The sequence below is a fragment of the Sesamum indicum genome, linkage group LG3 (genome assembly GCF_026168435.1).
Source record: "Sesamum indicum cultivar Baizhima isolate 11 linkage group LG3, ASM2616843v1, whole genome shotgun sequence".
Lineage (NCBI taxonomy): Eukaryota > Viridiplantae > Streptophyta > Magnoliopsida > Lamiales > Pedaliaceae > Sesamum > Sesamum indicum.
The window spans coordinates 7,706,254-7,727,108 of NC_142659.1; the positions used below are offsets into that span (position 1 = coordinate 7,706,254).

At 35.2% G+C, this 20,855-nt stretch overlaps 1 protein-coding gene and 1 pseudogene across 2 annotated transcripts; one reads left to right on the plus strand and one right to left on the minus strand.

Annotated features, from left to right (window-relative positions):
* The first annotated feature begins 12,324 nt into the window (after nt 1-12,324).
* On the plus strand, nt 12,325-17,869 carry LOC105178945 (calmodulin-binding protein 60 B-like; annotated as a pseudogene). Its single transcript, XR_016064456.1, has 5 exons — nt 12,325-12,814; nt 13,382-13,542; nt 13,618-13,821; nt 14,676-14,901; nt 17,259-17,869. The product of XR_016064456.1 is annotated as a calmodulin-binding protein 60 B-like (transcript).
* A 1,762-nt stretch (nt 17,870-19,631) lies between these two features.
* LOC105178950 (xyloglucan endotransglucosylase/hydrolase protein 22-like) lies at nt 19,632-20,609 on the minus strand. The gene is made up of 2 exons (XM_011102537.3): nt 20,392-20,609; nt 19,632-20,176 (listed from the first exon to the last, which is right to left on the minus strand). Exons 1-2 carry the CDS (start codon nt 20,589-20,591, stop codon nt 19,759-19,761), a joined length of 618 nt encoding a protein of 205 aa, XP_011100839.2. The 5' UTR covers nt 20,592-20,609; the 3' UTR covers nt 19,632-19,758.
* Between the last annotated feature and the right edge of the window lie 246 nt (nt 20,610-20,855).

The window sequence follows — 20,855 nt, forward strand, 5'->3', positions numbered from 1 at the left end:
TGTACTTTATTAATGAAATATGTAAATTACCAAGTTATGTATAAATATTTGCATAATTTAATTTGTATCTTTACACATCTTTGCTAACTAAACTAATCTATTTTGTATAATTAGCATAAGTAAGAAGTTTTTAAAATTTTATATTTTGTAATAATCGATTAGTAAATATATTTAAATATTATTATACATTCAATTTCATATTAATTGCCATTATACTTTCATAATTTATTAACTAGTTCTGATTAACAAAAATGTATATATATAAAAATACTTTTATGATTAAACATAAGGAAAATCTTTCTTTTGTTTGTGTAATATATTTTATAAATATTTTTAAATACATTAATGTTTAAAGTAATCTTCCCAATAAAAAATTTAAATTTTCTCAATGAATAACCTTGAGTAGAAAATCCAATGTGAACACAATTAGGAAAAACCGCATAATAATGTGGGAAAAGTGATAAAAAATATAATTAAGAAGCATAAAATGTTTACGGTGTAAGACTCCTCTAGGCGTGTCAATGGTTGATTAGGACTCCTCTTTGAGTGTCGTGTAACCAAGGGACCAAAAGTGTAAAGGCCCAACGACCACGTGTTTTGATTAAAATATCTAACAGAAAGGTGTAATGAAACCAACAGTGTTACTTGTCATAAGTTACAGGGACAAAGGTAAGAATTCCATAACCAATGGGACAAAAAGTAGAAAGACCCTAAATTACGATACAAAAAATATTATGTTTCTAACATAGTAATAGTGAAAAAAGAGTCAAAAGTACTACAACCTTAATTACATTATGTATATTTAAGGAATAATAGAATGCTAAATGGTTAAAATTACTAACTTACTGGACAAAACATGCTATTTTCCCAACACAGTATAAGTAACAACAAGAATAACAACAACAACTAAAACGTTAAATGGTTAAAACTACTAAAAAAGAACATGCTTCACAAGAAAAACAAAAGTGCACTCCCATAAGAGTAAATGATATTGGACACAGGCTAATCATGTTCAGAGGGGAAAAAATACAATTACATACATAAACAAGCAGATTTTGCAATAAGAAAAGTTCCATTTGATAGCTTAGTGAACTAATAAGGTTGATTTTTGTTATTGGTTCTTCCCTGACATAGAGGGAGATTAAATTTTTTATTGCAGTTGTTAGTTACAAATTCTATTACATTCAAGTATACATGACATGTGTATAAAATCCTTCCTTAGATGAAATTAATCACGTAATCTTTATATTAAGTTGTGTATGTATGTTATGGAATAAAAGCTACAACATGAATTGTAATAGAAAATTCAATCTGTATAAAAGGACACAACAATTGTTAAGATTATGAGAACCTAACTTCAATCAATTGGAATTACTTATACACCTTAAAAGTGTGAAATGGTTTAAGCTTCTGAACACAAAAACTTCTAACTTTGGCATGATCCACCAAATCAAAACATATATCCTTTCCAATCTGCCTCGCAAAATCTTCATTAGTCACAACCTAGAGATATCACCATCATTCTCTAATTAAAAATCTGCTTAAAATGGGGACAATGAAATAGTAAAATTGTTACTATGTAAAAGAACTGTCAATATAATTTACCTTTACAATGTACTTAGGGTTCGATTAATTATTGGACGAAAAATGTACTTAAGGACTAAAATTGAGAAAATTTTCAACTTATTGGATACAATTTGAGAAAATCATAATAAATGAGATTAAAATGAAAAGGCCCTAACATATGGGACCAAAAATGCAATTTTTCCTTGCTTCTCACAAGTTAGTCTTTTGGCAATATTTGGTCCCATCGTTTTCCAGATCACCATATTGCATTCCATAACTCCAAAAAATTTACAATTTGCATGCCAAGCCTTAATTCTATTAAATTTATTTCATAAAAAAATTAACAGTGTACCAAAATTGCAAAGAGGCTAATTTGTAGGACGTGAAATAAATATTTTCCTAAAAAGCATTAGTTAATGGCCTATTAAAAACATACTGTGTCAAATGAAGCTAATTAAGTATAAGCTTCTCAGACAATACAAAGCTAAAGAACATTTACAAATATAGATATGCAATTTTTTATGGATTAAATTCCATAACTTACTCAATACCACTGGTTTTATAGAGTTGGCCTTATGAAAGAAAAATAGTGTCCGTCGTGCACACCACCACTATGGACCAAAACACTGGAAAGAATGAAAATAGTCAGAATGAAAATGTAACATAAAGTTTTGCAAGTGTGAAGAATAAGAAAATTTAGAGATGTTGCAATTTGAATAAGAAAATAATCCCAATGCTCAATTTTCACTGGAACAAAGTTTTTGTCCTATATTTTTTGAATTTTGGCATTTTAGTTCTTTATCTTACTAGACTTGCAAAATAGGTCCTATCGCTTTCAGTTATTTTACAATTTTGGTCTATACAATGGGAGCCAAAGTCCAAATTAAAGAAAAAGCATGTGTGAGGAATATGTTTTTCTCTGCAACATTTACAAACTCCGGAGATTGAAGGAACAGAATTGAAAAAAATTACAAGTTTACATGACATAACTGCTATACTGGGAAAATAAATGACTAAATTGTCATAATGCAAAAGATATAGGATGAAAATTGCATTTAAGCTAAATAAACTACGAAGAAAGGATTTGCTATTACAGAAATTGCAGGTGTTAAAGCCACAACCAAAAAGACCATGGGGAGTACATAAGGGGATGAGAGCAAGCCTTATTATTCCAAGGCATAAAAAGAGAGAGAGGAGAAAATAAATCACAAGGGCCCCACAGGCCCACCCAACAAAATTAAAAGCCATACATGCAGTCTAAGGCTTTGGGATCATCCATTAACATTCAACTAGTACATAATAACAATTAATCGTGCTAGATAAAAAAAAATTGAACATCCCAAGAAATACAACGTGATATCCAATATCACGACAAACAATTATATGCTGAAAACAACCAGTTTAATATTTGCAATTTAAAAGGATGACAAAGTTTCATGCATCCAATGCACAGAAACCAACCAAATAAATGAAAGCAATTTAATTCTAGAAAAAATCTAATATTATCCAAAATTAAATCATAAAAAATAAATATCTTTATGAAAATATGTAGAAATTAGAAAATTCAATTTTTAGAAAAAAGCAGAAAAAAATGGCCCAGCCGTCGACCGCAGTGACAACAGTAGTCTAGCGGCCGCACAGCTTGCGCGCAGTACACTGCCGGTCGGCAGTGCACTACTACAGTACCACAAAAAATATTTTTTTATTTCTACACATTAAACTGAAAATAAAAGCAAGTATTTTACCAAAATATCAAGTTTTCTTAAAATACTTAAATCATCCAAAAAATTGAACAAGTTAATTTTCTCATATAACTATACAAGAATAGGCAAAATGATTCACATGTTTCGAAAGCAACAAAATCACATTATCATGCTTATTCACATAAAACCATAGCCCTTACATAGAACTGGACAATGATACCACTTGAAAGCAACAAAAAAGCGAGTGGATCGGCCCGAGAATCTGCAAGCGAAAGCGGTAAAGAAAAATTCACAAATTAAAAATCAAATTAAATAAAATCATGATTCCAAAGGGTGTACCCTTGGAGTTTCTGGGCATTCGATATAGTTAGTTAAATAAACAATAAACTAAAACAGGGCTTATAGTAAAATTAAAACTAGAAGATTCAAGAAACGTAAATCAAGGATTACCTTTGCTTGATTTATTTTGAACTTTCTTTCGTTGATTTGTTCATGCGAGAATTCAACGTAGAATCCCTCTAAAGACACATCTACACCACATCAGAATATGGGGTCCCTTAATTCAATTTGCTAGAAAAGAATAAGGGAGAAAAGATCACACCAAGTGTGTAGAAGAAGGGAGCGGCCAATTTGGAGCTCTAGGGTAGGAAATTAATCTTTGTGTTGTGTTATCTTATTTGTTATTCAAAATAACTAATATCTATACCTTGTACGAATGTACTAAAATATGTCTAGGTTCATTCTACAATCCAAAAGGTAATATATTCTTTATTCCAAATCACTGTAGTCACGTGCAACGAAGACTATATCTTGGATATGACGAGCGGTGGCCATGTCGGGAGGCATGGCCATCATAAGCTTTATCCAGTGCAATCAGACTTGGTAGCAAGGACGGTGGATTGCAAGAGAGGATTTGTCTTCTGTCAGTATATAACAGAGAGTCTCCTATGCACTCTAAGATGGTTTAGACTCTAAAAGTCTTTTGCCAAAGAGATTGATCGATCAGGGATAGGTTTCCTAAATCAGATCAATAGATGAAACACGCCACGAGTATCAAGTATAGTTGTCTAGTCAAAGATGGGAACCGACGGCCAATTCCATGCTCTAAACTAAGGCCGAAAGATCATTGACAATAGGTCGATACTCGTATGGATTCAGAGCATAATGTTATACCATGTTTCACCTAATCTCTAGAGTCATGACTGTTGCTAGACGGCCACCCATGGTCACAAGCTATTTCTAATTATGGGATAACTAGAGATAATTTATTAAAATTGATTTTTAATAATATTGATCACACACACCCAAGTCTAGCTGAAGGTGAACTTAAAGAGTCACACCCTACCACTATAATAGGATTGAATCAATTCAGAAGAGTCGGATTAATAAATTAATTTTTGAAGAAAATAAATGATTGAATCATTTATTTAGACCAATGCATTGGATGAATGGCATCGAATTTAATTAATTGGATTAATTATAATTTCAAGTTAGCCATTAAAATTAATTGGATTAATTTTATTGGGCTTCGTCCGATTTAGAAATTGAATTTATAAATTAAAAGAGAGATAATAAAAGGCTTGGATCGTTTACTTGGATTAAAGGATATTTTAATGTTGGGCTTATAAATTAAACTAAGTTTGATTTAAAATCCATAAGACGTGGTCTTGATTAAATTTAATTAGTCAAACCTGGTCCATTAAAATGAAAGCCTTAGGCCTTGGTTAGACCATGGCTAGGTTAACTCCTCCTTAGCTGTGGTGTGCACGAATTGGTGCCTTAAGGTGCATCGAAATCAGCCACTAGGTGGCTTACAAGTGTTAGATGATTGTTGGAGTCTTGCTAGGTCAAGACTCCTTGGTGTAGTGTGACTAGGTCACATATAAACGACTTAAAATCAACCTTAGCCATCTAAGAAGTTGCAGCACACCTCACCCATGAAATTTTACTCTGTCCCTCTCCAAAAGCTCTCTCATGATCTTAGTGATCGAAACAGAAACAAGGATCAAATGTTAATCAATAATGTTTTTTAGTCTTGTGCTTCTATGGTGGTTTTTTTAGCACGAAATCACCTCATCCTTTTAGTGGTTGTGTGTTATTCTTTGGAGGATCTCCGAATCGAGATCTTTCCATGGACGGATCCGAAAATGGAAGCAGAGAGGCATCAACGCTTGTAGCCAAATAAGAAAGACAACATGGGTAAATTCCATTTACTTTTATGCTTCTCGTTTTTCTTATATTTTTCTATGGTCTATGTTTTTTATTTTACACCGAACACTCGGTAAAAGATTAAGGGTACACCCCATTATTGGGATGTAATTATTTGCTTTAATCGTAATTATTTTATTTTTCACGCTTCCGCCTTGCTTCCCCGGCCGATGCACTCCCTTCAACATTAGGGACCATCAAGATTGACAAAGGCCTCCATTCTAATGAAATTACTATATAGGGCTTGCCCGGAGACTTTCTGAAGTCGTATTATTGAGAAGCTTATTGAAGAGATTGCACCATTATTTATTTTGCCTAAGTGCCCGAGGGTATCCAAGATACTTTTGTATTTACCGACAACAAGCATTCTTCACTAACAAAAGCACTACATTATCTGTTGGGACCACAGTCTGTCACTATTTCAATTTTGGTATATGCGGCCACTGCATACGGTAAATCATATTTTAGATCAAGGGTGTACGTAAAATCCTAGAACCTATCGAAATGTATAAGTATTGGCTCTCCCGCATCAAGTACAATTTTTGCTACCCAAAATCTTAACACTCATTCTCTATGAGACCTTGAGCCCCATATTAACTTGAACGTTGGAGAGCCATCATTGAAACCCATCTTGATTGGTCTTAACACTCTCTTGTTTTGCAGAATTTGGCACACCTCTGACAGCATATTTGTAGTATTAGGAGTAGTATAGACCTTAAACATTAAATATACTTATAGGAGATACCTTACTAAATGTTCTAGGTACAACAATATCGTATGTATATATATATATATATGCATATAATTTTGTATAAATCTATATATAGATGCACACTAACACACATATATTGCTATTTTATACAGTTATTTCTCTAACATATTTTATATTTATATCATATACAAATAGAGCAATGTGTATCCAATTTTGACATGAATAGATTATCCTTGTCATATATAATGTTGTTATTAGGGATAAGAACGTTACACAAATAATATACTTGAACCTAAAATAGAAAAAAAATTATCGATCATCCTCACTTATATATATATATATTTATATATATATAACTCCAATATAAGACATATTAGAGATCGAGGTAGAACATGCGGATGTCTATATATATATATATATATAAATTTGCTTATATGTGTATGGTATGTATTTTATATATTATACATGTGTATGTATAATAGATATAACATTGAGTATTAATATTTTTAAAAAAATTATATACATCCAAATATCTTTAAAATAATAATTAAGAGTGATCATTCCAAAAGTGAAAATTTATATAGTTCAACCAACATATAACATTCGCAAGTGTTGTAGGAATTATTTTTTATGGTTTCGGCACCATCACACGTAAAACAAAATTTAGGACTTATTTTGACAATGCCAATGTAGGGTGTAAACCCCCATGGTATCCTCTTTACACAAAGTAGAACCTTATCAACTATTATAGAGATCGGAGTACGTGAACTCCTTAATGGATACAGACCAATATTTCAGATCTTTAAGAATAACAACAATAGTAAAATAAATGATAAATAAAATATCAGAGTGTGTATGAAAATGGCTCAGGAAATGCCAGATCCAATCAATAGGGACATGGTCACAATGCACTGTACCCACAACAACAGAACCAAACCCACGGTTGCTCCTCAACACACAACAGAGCCTCAGATCGCAAAGATCAGTTTACAGTCACCACAGACCCACCACTCACGTTCACTTAGAACTTAGAGATTACAAGAATAAAACCAGATTTTCACTTTTCGTATTTTAGACAGAGGAGTCAGACTTCCCTTTATAGGGCTTAGAAAACAGAAGCGAAGGAAAGCTTGGGTGGGCACTTATCCCCAAGGTACACTCCCCCATAACTATTGATGATTTTCGTCCTATTTCATGTTGCAATGTACTATATAAAGTTATTGCAAAACTCATTGTCCAAAATTTAGTGTGGTATTGGACAAGATTATTAGTCCTTGCCAGGCTGCCGTTATCTCCGATCGGAGCATAGGGGACAACATTATGTTAGCGCAGGAGCTTTTCAGTGATTACAACCAGGCCCGGCTTCCACCGAGATTTCCATTTAAAGTTTATATTGGGAAGGCTTAAGATACTGTGGAGTGTGACTACTTGTTATTGGTTCTACAGTTAATTGGTTTTCCCGTGGCATTTAGCAGGTCGATCGAGGAGTGCGTCACATCACCCTTATTTTCGGTGGGAATGAATGGGAAACCACATGAATTCTTTGCGGGTGCTAGAGGACTTAGATAGGGCAATCCCCTCTCGCCATATCTTTTCGTACTCGTGATGGAAGTGTTGCATATGTGGTTTTTGCAGCTGATTGAGCAGGATTTCACATTCACATTCCATCGGAAATGTGAGGCATCACGTGTATTCCAGTTGGATTTTGCTGATGATTTATTGTTGTTTTGTGGTGCCAATATAGACTCTATTTGGGTCTTAAAAAATGAGCTGGATCGATTTGCTATATCGTCGGGGCTACGAGTCAATGTTGAGAAGAGTTATCTTATTATATCTTGGTCAGCCCAAGATGTGAAAGAACAGCTGTTAGCGGTGCTGGGGTTCCAGGAGGGTCGTCTCCCGATGAGGTATTTGGGTCTCCCTTTGATATCTTCTAGATTATCTATTTCTGACTGCCAACCATTATTGATAAAGATTTATGAACGTATTAATGGTTGGGAGGGGTTGGCACTATGAAGTCCCATTCCACCGTGTCATAAGCTTTCCGAATGTCCACTTTTAAGGCATACCTGGGTGGTAAACGGGACTGGTTTTATCCCCCCTCTCCTCTGTGGCTCAATTTGAAATTTTCATTTGTCTATCTTTTGGAAGGAAAATAATTTTTTCCTGTATTTTAATTTGCTGTGGACTGTTGCAGTTGGTTCTTTGTTACTTGAAAAATTATTGTTCTCTTCATTTGTTTGCGAAATGTGTGAAAGCCGAGCAGAAATATATGAAAACAGATGGTAGCAATTGGTGGCCTTTGTCAATTTTATATTGAAATTACAAAGTTGTTGGGTCAATTATGTCAACATGTTCCACAATTAGCATGGAAAACGTAAGTTTGCTGTTGTGTTAATTGAAATTGATTGTAAGTGCTGTAGTGTATAGAACAGACGAGTGTCCTTGATCATTTGCTGATCCTGCAGACAACTTTGAGTTTCCTTCTTCGCATTCAATCAAATCGCATAATGCGGGTGTGCCATAGATGAATTCCTGAATAATGACTGATCCAATTTGAAGGAATAGAGTATACTACATTTTCCGTCTTTGAATTTAGTTACATCAAATAATGGCTTGAAAACTTAATTTTACTACCCTTGGTTGGTTGTATTTTGATTCTATTTTCAGAAGTTTGAATACTGTTTCTTTCTTAAATTTCTCTTGATGTATTTATTCCTTGTTTGAATGCTCATTGTTTAATATCTTGTTAAGATTCTGTCAGTATACCTCATAGATATTCTTATAGAGAGTTCTGTAACAGCTGAGCTTGTTGTGGGCTAAATGGAGTAAGGATATAGATTAGGATTTTACTTAGATACAGTACAACTGGGTACTGTGACATAAAAATGAGACATTAGTGTCAAGCTTCTTATAGCTTGTTCTTTGCTAATTTTCCCCAAATGCGATGTTTGGATTCTTACTTCCAAAATTTAGAATCTGCCCTTTTTCTGTGAACAATGTTGCTTATACTTGAAAAATATTGGAACAAATACGATTGACCATATTTTTGTTGCAATGGATTCCCATATTGTGAATATAAATAATTGCATAGTTGAGTTAGTGTTCAAAGTTTCAGTGGATTTTTAAGTTTTCTGTTGCTGATTTTCAGGATTTGTTATTTATTAATAGGGACTTTGGTGCGACAGCTCTTTGTTTTTTTTCCCCTCTATTTGGATGTTACATTTTCTTGGAGCCTCTATTGCAGTTTCTCAAACCAATTGACATACCAGGAAGTGAATGAGGGCCACTTTAATGTTTTGCACTTGCAGAACTGGGATGTTCCATTAAGTTTATAAATTGATTCAGGAATTGTATATAATTGTCCTAGAACCTTGTGGTTGTCAATTTAAGAGAATAAGGACTTGGTTGTTTTCATTTTAATTTTATTCTAGCATTTTTAGGGTTGGAGATACTTTATCTAAGTGTTCCTATGAAAATTGAAATTTGATTGATCTAATTGTGGAAAAATCTTGGACTTTAGGGTAGAAATATAGATGTTTTCTATTGTTTGTGTTTCCATGCATGAGAAGCTGAAAACTTTGAAATGTTGTTGGTTTTGATGTATGTGAAAGGAACACTTTTTATACGATAGGGTTCTTTTAATATTTAAAATCAATATGTTGGACCAATTTTAAACCTTTTGTTCCACAGATGAGTATCATAGTGGTAAAAAGTTATTATTTTTAAGCAATTTGTGGATTATAATCATGTCCCACGATTGTCATCTCATTGATTATTAAAATTGGTACAACATCGATGAGGATTTTCATAGAAAGCCCACTCATTTGTTGCTGGGGGACAAAGAAGCAAATGGTGGTGAGGAATTAGTGTATATCATATGCACTGACTTTAATCTACATGCTCCGTGCGTTCGCTTAGAAGCATGAATTTAGTGAAAGTTTTGGCAAGTGCTCATGCTGCTTATAGAACATGCTATATGTGGATTAAGTACAAGCTTCAAAGTGCATAATTTGTTCTGGACATGCAAAGCTGTAACACATAAGTTATATATAATGTGCATACACACAGTGTACACATACCCATAAATATGCACTAACAAAATTTGCAATCTAAACATCGGTACGAATGCCCATCAAAATGTCTTGGTAGAACCAAATTAACCACTGACGTCCTTGATCTAGGTGGATATAACTTGTACAATTTGTGGCTTGAAGAGACAATTTGCAGCAAATGCTTTCAATGCTACATATTATTATTCCATTCCCACATCCAATTATTCCTTCTGAAATGTCAAATTCTAAATGGTTCTTGTGGCTTTCCATGCTTTCACCATGGAAACAGATGAAATCATACACATCCATTTTTAGAATCTTTGGTTTGGATGGGATTCAAACTCAGAACTAATTTTTTTAAGTCAAGATCGCAACAAAAACAAAAACCCATCTTTTCAACACAAAAATCTTGACAAACGCTTAACTCTTCAAGATGCTGAAGATGAAAATACACAATGGAATAAAACTGTAAGTGCTAAATGTTTTTTTCCCCATGTTTTTGCTGCTTTTTCAAGTGTATTTCTACCATGGCTCTCTTTGTTGTTGCTTTTGAGTAAAGTTTATCTTCATTTGATATGCCTTCAAATATCTAGACTTTTTGTTTACTCGAAATGATGCTAAGGGAATTAATGTTCTGATTGTCTAATGAAGTAGTGTGTTTTATGCAGTGTTATTGTGGAAGCTCTAAAGGTGGATAGCCTCCAGAAGCTTTGCTCATCTTTGGAACCAATACTTCGAAGAGTGGTAACTCTGAATTAGTTGCATAACACTCATCTTCACCATGGACACATTAAGTATGAACTTTATCTGCAAGTTTTGCTTTATTCATAAACTTTTCTTGAATAGGTTAGTGAAGAAGTTGAACGAGCTTTGGCTAAGCTGGGCCCTGCCAGACTCAACGGAAGGTTTGAGAATTTATTTCTTAACTTGAACATGAGTATTGCACTGCCTTTTTATTATGTGGAGACCTCCTTATTGTCACCTACTCAAGTTTGGTATAAGATTTTAAATCTTTGTGAGTACTTTCCAAAATTCTAATTATGTGGTCTTTGGAAAAGTAAAGTTCATTTGAGTTATGTTGCTAAAGGCTGCATCTTGGTCATGCTTTCTTGTATGCATTATTTACTACGAGATTGTGGGAAGTTTAGAGAGAAGACGCATGGAAAGCAGCATAAACTAAGCGTGAGGAGAACCTTTTTGAGTTATGACAACACAGAGCTTCTATGAGGAAATAGATTGCATGAGGATGTGCAGAATTGTTTACTTCTTTACCTAGAATGATGAATATGCTCTTGAATGAAAACCTTTCATATTTTAGAATGTCATATTCGGTAGCATAGTAATAGGTTGTGCTCTCCTCAATTGATACAGTAAAAAATTTCTTCTTGCAACGTCAAATTCCTATTTACTTGTATGTAAGTTATATGTTTTTGTTCCTATTTCCATTTTACAGTTTCTGGTTGTGCCTTTATTGTTACAGATTATAGTAAATTCTTTGCCAAACTTCTAAAGCACCATTCTTTATTTATGAATTGGTCATCTTTGCTCTCTGTTGTGATTTAGTAGCTCTAATATATGTTGTGTAATTATTTGTTATTCGTAAAAGCCTCCTTTTCAATGTTAAACTAACCTGTTTAGAAATTTATCTCATCTTTTTCAGAAAGTAAGACCATATGCCATGTACTTGTTAGAAATGCATATGTATCAACGGAAGTTCTTGGCCACATAATTGTGCCATCATCTCTGACGTCATTTCATCCGTTTCTTTCTCTGTTGTCTTTTTAAAAGAAGTTACCACAAAAATGGCGATAGATACTCATAGTTTGGATACTTTGCTGTTTATGTATCGCACATGCTTTGCAAAAGTCCTCCATGTGTTGCTCTTTTAGTATACTTTGCCTGCCATATATGGAGAAATTGAAATCCTTCTCTTGAAACCACATAACAATACATGCATCAACTGTCCACTTGTTGCATTTTCTTGATTACTTTTGTATATCTGTCAGTATTTTTCTCTACTATGTTGTATAGTTTAAGTTGCCTTGTTCGGTTATTCCTAAGACTTTGAGAGTTCAGGTCATCGCCTAAACGACTCGAAGGTCCAGATGGGAGAAACTTGCAGCTTCACTTTAAATCCAGGCTTTCTCTTCCGCTGTTCACTGGAGGGAAAGTAGAGGGAGAGCAGGGTGCTGCTATTCATGTTGTGCTAATAGATGCTAACACAGGTCACGTTGTGACTTCTGGACCTGAATCTTCTATGAAGCTGGATGTTATTGTCTTGGAAGGTGACTTCAACAATGAAGATGAGGAAGGTTGGAGTCAGGAAGAGTTTGAAAGCCATGTTGTGAAAGAACGTGAAGGAAAGTGACCTCTTTTGACTGGGGACTTACAAGTCACACTAAAGGAAGGTGTTGGAACTCTAGGAGATCTCACATTTACTGATAATTCCAGCTGGATAAGGAGCAGGAAGTTCAGACTTGGTTTGAAAGTTGCATCAGGATTTTGTGAGGCCGTGCGCATACGGGAAGCAAAGACTGAAGCTTTTACCGTCAAAGATCACAGAGGGGAATGTATGTAATTCTAAAAGAAAATTTTTCAGTTCTCGGCCAAAACCCAAGCATATGAACATGTTGGTACCAATACAAATAAAATACACAGATGAACTTAGATGACATTTAGATAAATCAGGACTACAAGTTCAAACATGGCAATTAAAAAATAGATATGCAACAGTGAGATAGAGGGGCATATGATATCAAGATTGATATGTGGAATTAGTATGATATTACAAGTAGCAATCTGATGTGTGATTTCCAGATGTTAAGTTCAAGTCAACTATATGCACTTTTTTGTTATCACCATTGTTTATTTCAAGTATTTTAGAGGATTTTTGAAGATAGAGGAATCGAAAGAAAGATAAGAGACAGGGATTAAAGGAAAAGAGAGAGATTAAGAAAATGAATTTTTATTTATTTTTATTCTTTTTGGTATGTATTTGTGTGTGTGTGTGTGTTTTCCAAAGCATTTGTATGTTCCTTCAACCTTGTTTACATGTCTTCAGGCTGGGTTAGGCAGTGCATGCATTTTAGTTTCTTACCAGCTAGAAATATTTACTGAAGTGTTTTCAATTCTTACAGTGTACAAGAAACATTATCCACCTGCCTTGAATGATGAAGTATGGAGATTGGAGAAAATAGGGAAGGATGGATCATTCCACAAGCGGCTTAACAATGCAGGGATATTTACAGTGGAGGACTTCCTGCGGCTTGTGGTCAGGGATTCCCAAAAGCTGAGGACTGTAAGTATTTGTAAACTATCGTGGCATTTATAATATCTTTTGGTAATATGAGTCCCTCATATCTGGTATTGGCAGATCCTTGGAAGTGGTATGTCGAATAAGATGTGGGAGGCCCTCATAGAGCACGCCAAGACTTGTGTCCTGAGTGGGAAGCTTTATGTATATTACCCTGACGATACTAGAAATATGGGTGTCGTCTTTAACAATATCTATGAGCTAAGTGGCCTCATAGCTAATGATCAGTATTATCCAGCAGATTCTCTTTCTGAGAGCCAGAAGGTACGGCAGTATGCTTCTAAAATGAAATGCATGGCCTAAAGTATTTGGTTTCTTTTATGCAATTCATGAGCCTTCTGGATATGCTTAGATATAAACTTTTCCTAACATCTCTGGCTTGAAGTAAGGAAAAAAAGTTGTTATACCATATATTCATGCCTATTGTTTTGGTGCAAAAAACGGATATAAGATAAATGGATTCAGTTAGATTTTTCTTTGAGGGATCCATTTTGTTGTCAGGTGTGGTTCTTGAATCTTGATTATAGTTCTCTTCAATGTATTTTATTGGGTGTGCTCAAAATGAATTCTTGGCCAAGTATTTGATATATCTTTATATTAAAATAATTCTTGAAAGATGCAAATATATACATGTATGCATAATATTTTGATATGAAGATTTAAAGTATAATTATTTTTTGGGGAAACAGGAGATGTATTCTGAGGAATAAAACAAATGTTTGGTCTCATTTCATGTATCAGGGGGATGGAAGCATCCCCTGAACAAAACCAAACAAAGCTGAAGTTTTTTTTTGGATGTCTTGAGCTGAAAGGTACTTTTTAGCTCTTAAAGATGTACCTTCTCCTCTTCCGTTGACTTACATATGAGCCTGTTTATTTTATTCTTTCTTAGCTTCAAAATTTTGATGGGATCAAAATTGGAAGGTTGCTTGTAAACATGGGTTACATGCATCTACTGCATATTCTCCATAACTTTTAGTCCCCACGCTGGAAATTTCGTTTATATCTCCACCTGATTTACTTGTCTAATCATCTATGGCTGTCATCTTGGAAACTGTAATCACATTCTCCTCATATAAACCTCTGGCTGTATTATAACGCGTGTATTATATGTGTAGGTATATGTGGATGCCTGGGTGAAGAAAGCATATGATAATTGGAATCAAGTTGTGGAGTATGATGGGAAATCACTGTTAAATTTCAAGCAAACTAAGAAGTCAAGCGCTCTTCCTCTTGGGCCAGTCAATTATTCACATTCAGTAGAAAGTCAGCTTCCACCACAGAGACTGCCAGTATCAGTTCCTTCCGAGCCTTCATCAATTGATCAGAGCATGCTAATTGGCGGTGAGTGTCAGCTAACTGAAAGTAATTTTCTTTAACTCTGCTGAGAACTAAACTTGGCACTTCTGGACGATTGGATTACTAATGACCTTTCCAATTATGATTTGCTGCCGACTTGGTTTTTGAAATCAATCCAACTAAAAGCAAAAGGCCTGATATCTCAGTTCCATGTTTTTGCTATTTCCCTTAATAAGATTACATTGTTTATATGTTCTGATATTTTATCTTCCTATTGAACATGAATGCAATTGTGAAACAACTGAATAAAAAATGTTTGATTAACTAAATTAATTTCTTTCATGTTACACTTTTTACACCATACTTTTTCTTTTCTTTTACCTTATCGTTGTTGCTTTCATTGTCGCACATTCATATTGGTGTTGGCTTAGTTGCTTTTATGATATGAGGAAAAATTTCCTGCCTTTTGGTTGGCGTATCTATTCGCAGGTGTTCTGCGTAATTCACTATTAGCTATTATGCCCCCATGTCTTGATAATTCTTTACTAACTTGCTTTGCTGGAAACGGGTATTTAGTGACGTGGCCGATACTTCCTGAACCTTGTAGCATATTATTTTGTTTACCTAAAAACAGCCAAAAATAGCAAAACTAATGATTCATGTTCTGACTTTGCTGTCAATGTTGTGAATCACAGTATGGTCAATGGCACGCAAAGGCGCGAGAGGTGCACCCCTCGCGCCATTCACGGCCTATGGCGCTCGCCTTCACAATGGCGAGGCCATGGTGCGCGCCTGGGCGGCATTCAGGCTGTTGCCCAGGCGCGCTCGAGGCACACCTTTGTGAAAAAGGGCCTGGGAGGTGGGGTGGGCCCATCAAATAAAAAAAAAACCCTAATAATTAAGGGAAGTCCAGCAGAAATAAATAATCTGCATGCATGATGTTACTGAAGTAACCCAACGACTGTTCATCCTCCTGCCTCTTCTTCTTCCTGAATCCTGCCTCTTCTTCTTCCTCCTGCCTCTTCTTTTTCTCTTCCTGCCAGCTGCCGCTGCTGTTCCACTTCCACTGTTGAGCCTCTGCTGCGTGATTCTTTGTGGACCTCTGATTTTTTTTTCTCTCTGTTTAGAACTTTAGACTGTTACTTTTTTGATTTATTTAAATTTTAATTTCTGAAATTATGGAATTGTTTGTAGACTTGTAGTCTATGACTATGTTATTTACTTCTTTAATTAAGTATAAATGTAAATTAAAATATCAGTTTTTCATATGTTTTAATGATATAAGTATGCTAAGAAATTTCAGTTTCAGACTTTCAGTAATTCAACTATAAGGCTGTATGTATTGTTTAGTTTAGTATAAATACAATATATAAAATTACTAGTACTGCGCCATCCTTCGAAAAGGCGTGCCCCATGACTCCGGGAGCCCTTTGTGCCATTGTGCTCCGTGCGCCACTGACTGCTATATTGAATCACATCCTTGTTTGTGCTTGCTTGGAGCCTCTAACTTTTGTTATTGTTCCATTCCTGAATTTGGATATTTAGATATTTTTAAGGGTAAATTACAGTTATCTCCCTTGAGGTTTGATATAATTACAAATACACCCGTTATTTGAAAAAATTACAAATGCCCCCCTCAAATAGAAAATAATTTTGTATCCCCTAGACGATGAAGTGTACATTACTATTTTACTCTTGTTGATTTTTTTTTAGAAAATAAAAAAACTCATTTGATAAAATGGAAAAAAGTCTTAGGGTGAGTAAAATAAATATTCCATAGGGAATATTAGTTTATTAAAGTATTTTAAAAGAATTCTGAAAAATATATAAAAGTTTAATTTATAATATAGAAGATCATTGGGTCAGTGCAACACAAAAATTAGATGGAAACCCAACGGAAGCCAACGGAATGGGCTTGTTGTTAGACGGACGTTAAAATAGGAAGATTTTTGTAATTTCTCAAACGAGGACGTACAGTAATTATGTCAAACCTTAGGAGAGGTGGCTATAATTTACCCATTTTTTTAATTTTGTCTTCTCAACTTTTTCTTTGTGGCTCTGCTAATTTTTAGACTTTCAATTGCTAACAGCTATTCATTGTTTGCAATAGTTGTTTTTTTGGTCCATGCTTTTTCCGCAACTCTTTGCTATTGAATTCTATGTGAAGACCAAGAAATTGGGAAGTCTAGAATTGTAGGTTGCTGGCTGAATCTTGTGAGATGGATGGAGGACTATTCTCCACTGGTTGCCCCCCCTCCCTGTCTGCTCTTTTAAGTTGGTGACTCTCTTGACTAGTAACTTGAATTTTGCCTTGAACACTCATTTTTAGGCCCAATCAACATGTGCATTATGATTGGTGCAGCAAAGTGCTGAGTGGTTAACATTTTATTCTGCCAAACCAGGTTTGGGTTATAATGGCAACATGACTGCCAGATACTCCACCCAGTCTCAGCTTATAAATTCGAGTTCATGCACCCAGTTTGAACCCGCCAGTTTTACTCAGCATGACCAACAGGTCAACCAGCCCAACCAAATTGATAGTGCTCCGTATGATAGTAGGGTTGGCCTTGCCCTTGGTCCCCCTCAATCATCATCATCATCCTCATTCCAAGCAAGCAATGCATCTCTTCAGCAAGCTAGCCTTAATCCTTTTGAAGACTGGTCCACTAACCGGGATAAGGGCGTAGATGACTTCTTGTCAGAGGATGAAATTCGTATGAGAAGTCATGAAATGCTTGAGAATGAAGATATGCAGCACTTGCTTAGGCTTTTCAGCATGGGAGGCCATGCCTCTGTTAATGTGCCTGAAGATGGGTACAACTTCCCTTCGTACATGCCGTCTCCGTCTCCTGGTTTCAGTTATGGTGAGGATCCAACCCGGTCTGGGAAGGCTGTTGCAGGTTGGCTTAAGATTAAGGCTGCAATGAGGTGGGGCATCTTTATCAGGAAGAAAGCTGCTGAAAGAAGGGCTCGCATTGTGGAGTTGGAGGATGAATAAATATTGTCAGAAAATAGAGTTCAGCATTGTTAACTACTACATTTGACAACTTCTGAAACTCTTGTTCAGTGCCAGTAGGACTCAGAGCTGCATGAGAATATATCATAATGTTTGGATTCATTTTTTGAGTGTTTTGTTGTGTTTTGTAAAGATAGAGAGAGAAAAACAAAGATAAATAAGTGTGTGTTAGAGATAGTATGTATGTTTGGATTTGTTTTTTAAGATAATTTAAAATAAGTATTGTATGTTTAATGTTGTGTTTGGGGAGACAAAAATTACTATTCATTGTCAATTCATAGTCAAATCATGTCTTTTTTATATATATTTATGTATATGTATGTGTATATATATACGTATGTATTTATGCTAAAACAGTTTAAAACACCTAGATAAGGTGTTTTTGAATGATGACAAACATTGTGTATGTTTTGACTCGTTCCGGAGATAACTTGAAAATGAAAACAAACATAGCGTATGTATTCTCAGGAGTCTTGAAGACCTTTATTGCATGTTTCAAAATTCAATCATTTCATGTACAGTCACCCTGTACTGTAAGTTGCTTGCTTATAAGACGCCATATCAACTTGGTTATTGCTTTACTTTCTGTGTATGTATGGTGAACATGTATGTATTGATCTAAAATGATGACTTTGAATTGCTTTTCGTTTCTGTAGGATTTCCATGTCTAATTATGATAATTTCTTCCAAGTTTCGTGTATTCTGAATCTGATTATAACTTATTGTTCTATTGTATTGGTCTCTCTTTCTCTCTCTCTCGCCCCCCCCCCTCCCCACCCCAACCCCCACTTTTGATGGGATTTGTAATATACTCACCGCACAGCCACGTCACAAGACACGAAAATTTACTTTTGTGGCTTGTATTAAAGATGACATGTGCGCTGTTACGACTCTTTCTCACCAGGGATTATATCAATCAGTGTTATTTCTACATGCGAACGCGTAATGAGTTCTCTGCCCATTGTGATACTTTTACCGTGGAATTCTGGTTTGACTGTCCCTTATTCACACATGAATGTTGTCTGGTTTAAAACAATTTTTTGTCTCCGAAACAGGCTGTTAATACATGCGGTGGTTGCAAATTTAGGTCAAAGATTTGATAGATGGAATATTTATAACTTAACCATCTATCCCTCGAAAAATTTTAACTGAAATCGAGTTTAGTCGGATTTGACCAATTATTTGGTAAGTGTATTCATTAGTGTATAGTTTAGAAAAATGATCAATCACATGATAAGTATAGTACTAGTACATATGATTGGTATACAATTTTAGAAAAAGTAAGTCTTTATATATATAGTAAGTGCATAACATTTGCTGTGTGAGCGATTTTGTTTAGCTAAACCTGATTTAGTTAACAAAAAATTCCTATTCCTTTTTCCCTTTTATACTGGATATGACATACACGCATTTGAATTTATTGAAGCCCTTTTCTTGATTTGTATTCTTGGCTCGTGTACGCGTTCCCTTCTCTTCAAGAACTAAAATTTGCAAGCCTGAGAAGGAACATCAATCCTGGTTTCACTTCTATCACCCTCTTCAACGATTCAGATTTCCCAGCAGTTGATAACTTTTTCAAAATCATGTTCTAGAAAATGTGCAGCTGTTAATGCATGCAACTCCCAGTACGCTCTTCATAAATAAATGCACGTGCATTGAGTGAGTTTCCCAAAATATGCAGACTATAGATCTTTCAGATTTCTTGATTTGTTGTATAATGACATACATCTAGCGAAGAAATATACACAAAAAGAAAAAGAAAAAAGAATCAAAGAATACTACAACCTTGAATACAGAAATGTACTGTATATGCCTGTGAACTATTTCTATTTGCCAAGAATGTAATGAAATACACTATATATCTATATCATCTCTCTTTATGTTCATCATGACACAGTGGTAGTGCATTCTGCTGGTAAACCGTGTATGAATCGCTTGGTGTCGTTGCAGTAATTGTATACCATGTAATTCTTCTTGACCCACTTCAATCTTTCTTGGCTTGATGTATCCAGTTCTCTGTCTAGCCATGCATTGCTGCTGTTTGAAGTTGAAGCAGGGATAGGGTGCTTAGCAGTGCAGGACGAGGAGCCGGCGGACCAAATGCAGGCGTCGGCCTTGAAATTTCTGTAGGAGGCTGTGAATGGAGCCTGACTCCAATCTATCTTCACACGGCCACCTCTTGTTGCCCAATCGTCGGCATTCCACAGGCTGGAGTATACCCTCATCGGCTGCTTTTTCGGGTAAGGAACTCCTATGGACTCTAAATTCTTGTACTCTCTGATGGGCGTCCCATCTACTGAGAATCTGTGAATGAACCAAGAAATACCATCAGATTGTGAGAATTTCAACTGTTAAATAGCATTGGGCGTCCCATCAGCCCAATGCTATGCCGGCGTGCCCGGCAGACCCCTCTAGTCCCGGGGCTATTGACCGTTTTGCAAGATTCACAGGATCAATTCATAAAATCAGTCCAACAATTGTATAAAAAGATAGGTAATTTAAAGACCATCAGTACTTACATGATTCTCTGGGGATTCCAGAGGATTGAATAGGTGTGGAAATCAGCAGTCGGATCGAACCAGAGGTAAATCTGCTGTTCCCTGCCGCCTCCTCCCTGGGTGAACAGATTTGTCTGTAGAATATAAGGGTCACCACTCAGGTTCCCCAAGAACTCGAAATCGATCTCATCATGCTTCGGCCCTAGTGAAGACAACTGCATTTACATACTAATTAATTACAGTTTTACAGTAGCTGTTAGACATTATTTCTGCAGGCGAAGCTAAAACGTTAGACACGACTGCAAATGGCTTGGCATAGCTAAAATCATGACAAATATTAATGAATCGTGGGCATAGATTTTGTCTAAACGAGCGGACTTACATTTTTAGTATTATAGAATAGGGAATTACTTTTATCAAATTTTCAGAATACTCTGAAATTAGAAAAATTCATCTCATTTAATCCTATACTTTACGGGATTTTC

Bases quoted from the DNA above. Each gene is read 5' to 3' on its own strand.
- LOC105178950 (XM_011102537.3), bottom strand. From the start codon at position 20,591: ATGCAGTTGTCTTCACTAGGGCCGAAGCATGATGAGATCGATTTCGAG. The intron at 20,177-20,391 runs GTAAGTACTGAT...GTTCATTCACAG, and splicing joins TGGAATCCCCAGAGAATCAT to ATTCTCAGTAGATGGGACGC.